Source organism: Balaenoptera borealis, assembly GCF_965194805.1.
Source record: "Balaenoptera borealis genome assembly, chromosome: X".
Lineage (NCBI taxonomy): Eukaryota > Metazoa > Chordata > Mammalia > Artiodactyla > Balaenopteridae > Balaenoptera > Balaenoptera borealis.
The window spans coordinates 56,826,115-56,834,363 of NC_138881.1; the positions used below are offsets into that span (position 1 = coordinate 56,826,115).

The window sequence follows — 8,249 nt, forward strand, 5'->3', positions numbered from 1 at the left end:
TGAGTCCTGGGCCATGGTGGGCGCCCAGCTGCTCATCCAAGTCCTGGATCCCTCTCTGCCCCCACTCCAGGGCCCTGGGAGGGTCACCCTCAGAAGGTGGGTGCAGGCAGGTGGAGCCCCTAGGCCAATGGAGTGGTGGGATGTGCCAGGAGGCTGGAGAGGTCAGCGTGGCTCTGGGTGGCAAATGTATGTCTGTGAGGGATGCACATAGGATTCACATGAGTGTGTGCCATGAATGAGGAGGGGTGGGGTGGGGGTCGGGACCCCAGGCCCCCCAGCTATACCTCCTCCATCCCAATTTCCATGCTGCCACCAGGGAGATTGTCCTAATACGCATCTTTGGTGGTCACTCTCCTAACAAATACCCTCCTGTGGCTCCCCATTGCCAAAGAATACGGTCCAGTTTCCTTCCCATCATGATCCTTTCACGTTCCAACCCTGCCTCATCTGTCAGGCTCTGTAGTCCGCCATACCCAAGCGACACCACCATACAGGCCAGCAGACTAGTCGCCCTTCTCTGAATGCGCCATGCTCTTGTTCCTGCCTCTTTGCCTTTGCCCATGCTGTTCTCTCTGCCTGGGATGTCTTTTTCCCATTTATCCTCTGGGACAAGGGCTACCCATCCCTTAAGAGCCAGCTGAATTTCCACCTTCTCTCTGAAGCCTTCCCTGACCCGCTAGGTACATACAATTCCCCTCCCTCGTGGGTCCTCCCCTAAGTTCTTGGCCCACTTCTGGCCACATGTATTGTCACTGCCTGTCAATGCAGTCATCTCCTTGACCAGACTGAGAGCTCCCTGTGTTCCTCTGGGACTCCCTAGGACTGGGCCCAGAGCAGGTGCTCGATGAATGTTGACTCTGGGGAGATGGCATGTTTCTTACCCTGCTCACCCACACCTGAGTCCCCCAAGACTGCAGACAGAGTCTCCAAGCTGTGTCTGGGCCTACCCCATCCTTGTTCCTGATCTTTTGTCCCTCCCCCAAACAGGTCAGTGCCCAAGTTCATGAAGAGGAACAAGACACCGGACTACCGGGGTCAGCATGTGTTTGGGGTGCCGCCCCTCATCCATGTGCAGCGCACAGGCCAGCCACTACCCCAGAGCATTCAGCAAGCCATGCGCTACCTGCGTAGCCAGTGCCTGGACCAGGTGAGGCCTTCTGGGGAGCACGAAGAGAGATGGTGATGGGAAGGAAGTCCAAGGCTGAGGGATTAGGGAGGGGAGCTGCTGTGGCCTTCCCCCTGGGTTGGGCTGGCCCACCAGAGACTTTTCCTATCCTCAGGAAGGCCCAACAAGGATGGACTCAAAGCTCCCTTCTGCCCGGCTCTGTGCCAGCTTTTTTCTGGCCCAGGCGCATTAGCCCCCACCTTCCAGGAGCCCGCCTTAACCGAGGTCCTCGTTTTCCTACTCATCTCCACTAAAGCCATCTTTCTCCTTGGTCCCAAGGCTATAAAAACCCTTCTCTTTGGTTTTGCCATTTCTCTCCTACCCTGCCCAGCAGGAAGCTTGCCAGGCTTGGATGTCTCTGGGGTGGCCTACACTCCTAAAACACCCGGTCTAGGGCTGGCCTCACAGTCTCCCTCCCACCCCTGCATGTCTCCCTCTCTCCCTCCCCTGCATGGGCCAGGTGGGCATCTTCCGCAAGTCCGGGGTGAAGTCCAGGATCCAGAACCTGCGTCAAATGAATGAGACCTCCCCCGACAACGTCTGCTACGAGGGCCAGTCTGCCTATGATGTGGCTGACCTGCTGAAGCAGTATTTCCGGGACCTGCCTGAGCCAATCTTCACCAGCAAGCTCACTCCCACTTTCCTACAGATCTACCAGCGTGAGTCGCCTGCACCTATCCTCAGTAACCTGCCAGGTTCTCGGCCTCCCTGAATCCTAGGGCTTGTGGAAGATAAACCTTGTGCAGGCAAGTGTAGCTGCGCCCATGAGCTCAGCGGAAGATTTACTATGCCGAGTTGGAAAGGTCCTTAGAGAGAGACCACATTCTATTCCCCAAACCCATTATATGGACTGAGGCCCTGAGGAATGGCGGGGACTTCCCCGAGCTCATGCTTCACATTACAGCCGGGCTTGATCTAGCACCCAGAGACCTCCCAGAGTCCACCTTCCCCCTCACCAACTTCCCCTTGGGACCACTGTGCCCTCTGCATTCCTGGAAGCAGGAAGCTTGCTGCCAGAGGCTCTTGGGGAATAAGGAAGCCCTTCTGTCTGCCTTCCTCACAGTCCTCCCCAAGGATCAATGGTTGGCAGCCGCGCAAGCCGCCACCTTGCTGCTCCCTGATGAGAACCGAGAGGTGCTACAGACCCTGCTCTATTTCCTAAGCGACATTGCCTCTGCTGAGGAAAACCAGATGACAGCTGGTAACCTGGCTGTGTGCCTGGCACCTTCCATCTTCCACCTCAACGTCTCCAAGAAGGATAACCCCTCCCCCAGGTGAAACAGGGCAAGGCATGGCAGGGCCAAGCAGGAAGGGTTTGGGCCCCATTGGCTCTTTGGCCCTGGATGATTGGCACTGCAGTTCCCAGGCATCACCACAAGGGGTCAGCCTGACTCCTCAGGGGCCCTGGGCTGGTTGGATGCTGTGAAGCAGGGTCTTCAAAAGGGCAGCAGGTTGTTTTGTGTTCAGGACTGGCAAACAGGCTTCTGGGGAGCTTGTCTTGTGCCCTCGTGCCATCCTCTCTTCCTGGCCCTTCCCTCCAGGATCAAGAGCAAACGCAGCCTGGTTGGCCGGCCAGGCCCTAGGGACTTGAGTGAGAACATGGCTGCCACCCAGGGCCTGTCACACATGATCAGTGACTGCAAGAAACTTTTCCAGGTGAGTCACTCTAGGCCGTGGTGCCTACTTCCCAGACCCGGCGGAACCAACATGCCTGACCTTTGCGCTCTAAGTCAGGGATAGGGCGCATCTTGACACATATGCTTCAATCTCCTACTTTCAGCTCTTCCCCTACAAAGTTTTTCATCTACCACACCGCAGTAGCCAGGTCTCTCCGCTCCCTTAAAATGAACCTGGCAGACCCCGTGGGCTCTGGGACTGGGGGTCCCTGACGCTGCTGCTTCCCATGGCCCCCAGCCTGGTGTGTGTGTGCTCTCCCAGGTGCCCCAGGACATGGTGCTACAACTGTGTGGCTCCTACAGCGCAGCTGAGCTCAGCCCTCCGGGCCCAGCGCTGGCTGAGCTGCGGCAGGCCCGAGCTTCTGGCATGAGCCTGAGCCTCTACATGGAAGAGAGCATCCAGGAGCTGCTGCGCGATGCCGCTGAGCGCTTCAAGGGCTGGATGAGTGTGCCAGGGCCCCAGCACACGGAGCTGGCTTGCAAGAAGGTGACGACCACACTGCCCAGGGTGGCCATGGGGCCGGGAGAGGGCAGAGTGCAGGCTGTGTGCAGGGATCCTCAAGGAAGGAGCTGCCCCCGCCTGTCTCGCTGTGCCTCCGCCTGATACTTGGAGAATGTCAGCCAGCAGAGCAAGAACCTTAAGGAAGTGAGAAGCAAATGAGACCAGGGCTGTCTCTCAGGGAGCACCTACCGGAATTATCTTCCCAAAAGCCCACTCCAGACGTGTCACTACTTTTAGAACCTCACCTGCCAACCCTACCTGCACTGTGACTGCAGTCAGTGACTGCGCTGAGCTCCTCACGTTTCCACCTTTGTGCTTCTGCCCCTGCTGTCCTCCTGCCTGGAAGGACCTGCCCCAAGCATTATATTTCCCCAGCCACTTTCAGCCCCAGCTTGATATGCCCCTCCTCCATTCAGAGCCTCCAGTCGTGCCCCAGGCTGGAGGTGACTTCTCTCTGTCCTTCTCTTGGCACTAGCCATGTTCTTTCTCGGATTCTGATTATAAGTAAGACTGCAAGCCCAAGGTTTGCCATGGATAAACCGGTCATAGTAAAAGCTTCCTCACAGGGTCAGGGTGAGAAGCTTGCACAGGGCCTGGCACATGCAAAAGGCTCAGGAAGTGGCAGCTTTTGTTGCCATGCACGTGTTCCGCTTCCCACACTAGATGGGGAGTTCCTTGAGGATGACCACCATATTCAGTTCCGGAAATTCCAAGCACTGTGCCCATTGCTTGGTAGAGCCTAGTAGGCCTCAGAGAATGTGTGTCCTGTCATCTCTCTGTGCTCTTGAGCAGGCGGAGGAGAGAAATCTGGAAAGGAGAAAGAGGACAGGGAGCACAGGGCTGGCCTGTCTGGCTCTGGCTGGGGTTAGCGGAGCAGTCCTGCCGCCTTCCCTTGCTGGGGGCTGGAGTGAGGGCAGGCCGGGGCCCAGGGGTGGATTGGGGGTTCTCCAGCCCTGACAGCTTCCCCCATCCCCACTCCTGTGGCTCGCAGGCACCAGACGGGCACCCGCTGTGTGTGTGGAAGGCATCCACAGAAGTGGCTGCCCCCCCGGCCGTGGTGCTACACCGTGTCCTGCGGGAGAGGGCCCTCTGGGATGAGGACCTTCTGCGGGCCCAGGTGTTGGAAGCCCTGATGCCGGGTGTGGAGCTGTACCACTACGTCACCGACAGCATGGCACCCCATCCCTGCCGCGACTTTGTGGTGCTCCGGTGAGGCGCTTGAGCTGTCACCCTGCTGTACTCGGGGGACTGGGGAGGTGGGGTGGGAACCGGCGCCAGGAAGCTGAATGTGTGTGTCCCTTCCCCACAGGATGTGGCGCTCTGACCTGCCCCGTGGGGGTTGCCTCCTCGTCTCTCAGTCCCTGGATCCTGAGCAACCCGTGCCGGAGTCGGGGGTGCGGGCCCTGATGCTCACTTCCCAGTACCTCATGGAACCTTGCGGCCTGGGCCGCTCCCGGCTCACTCACATCTGCCGCGCTGACCTCAGGTACCAGGCCACCTCCGCCCTGCACCCCCCCAACCTCCACCCCGTGCCCCTGATCCTGGGGAGCAAGTCCTGTCTTCCTTGTCCCTGGCAAGGGCTCCAGGAAAGAGCCCACGGCTCATGCCTTCCTGCTTCTACTTCCCCAGGGGCCGTTCTCCTGACTGGTACAACAAAGTCTTCGGGCACCTGTGTGCCATGGAGGTGGCAAAGATCCGGGACTCCTTCCCGACCCTGCAGGCAGCTGGCCCTGAGACAAAATTGTGAGCCTTGGCCTGGTCCCAGAGTGGCACCACTCAGGCCCCCTGGCACCAACGCAGTGAGGGGGAATGAGAGCAGAGCAGCCCCCGGATGGACGCTGCTTCCAAGGGTAGAGGCAAGGCCACGCGGTCGCCCTTACTTCCTGAAGCTCCTCCACATGTACAGGGAAGGAAAAGCGAATTTCAGTGTCCTGTCTCCACTCCACCTCCACCCGCAAACCTGTGTTCTGCCCTCCCGAGAGAGAGGAGTCATTTTTGGAGCAGGAAGACGGCTACTGCCCTTCAAGTCCAAGGAGCCACCAGTCAGTCTGAAGCCTTCCCAGCTCCTCCGCCTGCGGGGTGAGGAGGCAGAGAGTAGTGTGTGCTCCTAGCTCTCTGCCATTCTGAGAGGCCAAGCCATCCTGTTCAGTGCTAGGGTCCCTTTGAGTGTGGACAGGACGTTCTGGTAGTGCCTTTGGGCCCAACATTGGTCCTAAACTGGTTTTTGCAGAGAATTTGGACTGGAGTGGATGGGCACAGGGGCAGAGCACAGGGCAGCCCCAGCCACCATGAGCTGTTTGATTTGTGTAAATATGATGCTGATTTTTATGAGGCTGATTTAAAGAGGGGGCACTGATGGGTCCCAGTAGGTGACATGACGATTTGGGATAGCTTGGGCTGTGAGAGTGGGGGGAACCTTCCTTTCTCAGATCTCAAGAGACCAATGAACCAATCTCCCCTGACTCGGGCCCCATACTTTATCTGCCACTCCCTGGGGTCCTGTGTAGCCATGGGCCACGCACTGCCATGTCTAGAGGGTAAACAGCCTCGTTCCCACCACACGGGCTGAGCAAAAGCAGATGGTGGTGAGGAGACGCTATCTGTGTCCGCGTCGCCTTTCCTGCTCTTCCTGCCTGTGGTAGCAGGCTGATATGACAGTCCCTTCCTCCAGCAGAGACCTGGCCCCTGGTTCAAGCAGCCAGCCAGTCAGATGGAAGGGCATAATGTCATCTCAGCCTGCTGGGGCTTGATCCAAACCTGACCTATCCCACCCACCAACCATCTTGGTTCACGTGCAAAGTCAAATGCCAAACGCCAGCTGGTGCTTTATTATTATTTTTGGCTGAATAAACTGGAGTGGGATGGGTTCCAGCCAGTCAGTTGTAATGTTTAAACCTATCTATTTTATTTGTACCTGTAAATACTGTACAGTCAGAACATAAAAAATGTATTTGTGTATATATAGATACATATATATACACACACACACACATCTATATATACACACACGCACACACACACACACACACACACACACGTATTCTATCATGAGTGTACCATAATCTGTTGGGTGGGGGCAGGGGTCTGGAAAGCCTCGGCGGGAAGGGCACTTAAGATGAGACAGGGGAGGTGGAGAGCATGGTCCATGTGATCCCCCCCTAGTGGAACAATAAAGCATTCCTACAGATGCACTCTGTCTGTGTGGTTGTCTTTGCTGAGACGATGGGCCAGGGACAGAGGGCAAATTACAATGCAGTTTCGGTGTTAGGGTCAGAGGTTGTGAGTGTTACCAACGTAGGACTCGGGGGAGGCCGCAGGAGAAATGGGGAAGGGCCTCAGCCTTTCTCTTCAGGAGATGATTGGGGCTGGGAGAGGCATGATTCCGAGAAGCCAGGGCTTGGGCAGAAGCCGCAAACCCTATTCCCTGACCTGACCAGGTCCCCTATCTGAGTAGCCCCCAACACGACCTCACGCATCCTGACGATAGCCCTATGGAGGGATGCCTTCGCTATACTGTCCTTTCTTCCCCTGCTGCACATGGCTCAAGCTGAAGGATGAAGAGTGGAGACCCAGCCTCAAGAGGCTTGGGGACCCTGTTCTACCCATAAGCCAGCCTGATACAGGTCTCAGTGCCTCAAGGCAGCCCCTGGTCTGGCTCCAGTGGCCGGCAAAGAGAGGCCCCTCATATAGACTTCCTGCTTTCTTTGGCACATTGCTGTAGCCATAAAATCCCCAAGCTTTGAGGGGCAGCTAGAGAGAGAGTACAGGCTTTGCAGTCAATCTGTTTGCATCCTTTGAGTGCTGTTGAGTAGCCTGGGGCAAACAAGTCCTGTTCTCTCTCTTTCTCCGAACCTCAGCTTCCTCTTGGGCCAAACAGTCCAGTGATCACCGCATCATGAGTCTGGCTCAGTAAGTGTGAACAGGGTGTCTGTCAAGTCCCATTTCTCTGTCACCTTCTTCCAATCTCTTCTTCTGGGTTCAGCTGTACCTACATGCCTTTGGCCTTTCCTCACTGCTGCTGCCTGGGGATCTTGGCTAAACCTGGAAGGGAGTGAGGTGGAGCAGAGAACCTGTCAGCCCCTTGACTTTGGGAAAACAACGAAGGCACCCCGTGTGTGATGTAGGATGGGAGATCACTCAAGCAGGTCTGGTGTTAGGGGACACTGGCGTGAAGCTCGAGCCAGTACTTTTCAAGGCAGGCAGCCAGGGGAACTTCTGGCACAGGTACTGCCCCACCTGGTCATGGAAGGAGGCCGTGGTGACGGTACAGAGGATACGGTTGAGCATGCTGTCCATGGGTGGCATGAAAATGCCAGGAGACAGAAAAGAGTTATGGAGGAGGTCCTTGGAAGGGCCAGAGAATTCCCCGTGTTTCAGCTCTGGACTCTAAGGCCCTGGACCAGTTGCCCAGTGTGGCTCCTCTATGTTTGGCATTTTAGGAGAGGTAGTACCAAGCAGGGGAGCTTCTCTGGGCCTTAGTGTTACCCCCCTGCATAAAGCAGAGGCTTCCATCCCTCCATCCTGGCATCTCTGCCTGGCCCACCATGCAGTCTGTGAATGGATTGCCATGGCTTATAGACATTGGAGTGGGTATCATGAGGCCGCCCAGGCCGCTCACTCCCACACATGGCAGGCACCACCCATGGCCATTTCTAACCCTCAGTCTTGTACCTTGATCCACCTTGAGTTGGCCTTTCCCTGGTGCCAGAGAATTCTCACCCTCAAGTTCCCAACCCCATTGCCCGTACGTTCTACTCTTATGCTTCCCCTGACCCAGTGAAACCAGGTTGTGGGTGAATCCCACATGGGAACTGAACGATCTGTCCACGAGCATCAATCTGTTATTTTCTAGTCTCCAGAGCCCTGTTGCCAGAGTGGCTGAGGGTAGATGGTAGACAAACCCAGG

At 56.7% G+C, this 8,249-nt stretch overlaps 1 protein-coding gene across 5 annotated transcripts in view; it reads left to right on the forward strand.

The window, feature by feature from the left end:
- The window catches only part of STARD8 (StAR related lipid transfer domain containing 8), a 71,038-nt gene extending 64,504 nt beyond the window's left edge, over window positions 1–6,534 (forward strand). For all 5 annotated transcript variants that reach the window (XM_082376557.1, XM_082376556.1, XM_082376559.1 and 2 more), the window contains 8 exons: window positions 988–1,147; window positions 1,626–1,824; window positions 2,229–2,439; window positions 2,707–2,821; window positions 3,104–3,328; window positions 4,335–4,552; window positions 4,653–4,829; window positions 4,973–6,534. In XM_082376557.1, the coding sequence (XP_082232683.1) occupies window positions 988–1,147; window positions 1,626–1,824; window positions 2,229–2,439; window positions 2,707–2,821; window positions 3,104–3,328; window positions 4,335–4,552; window positions 4,653–4,829; window positions 4,973–5,090 (1,423 nt within the window). In that variant the 3' untranslated portion in view covers window positions 5,091–6,534. The remainder of the gene's footprint in view (window positions 1–987; window positions 1,148–1,625; window positions 1,825–2,228; window positions 2,440–2,706; window positions 2,822–3,103; window positions 3,329–4,334; window positions 4,553–4,652; window positions 4,830–4,972) is intronic.
- Window positions 6,535–8,249: the final 1,715 nt, after the last annotated feature.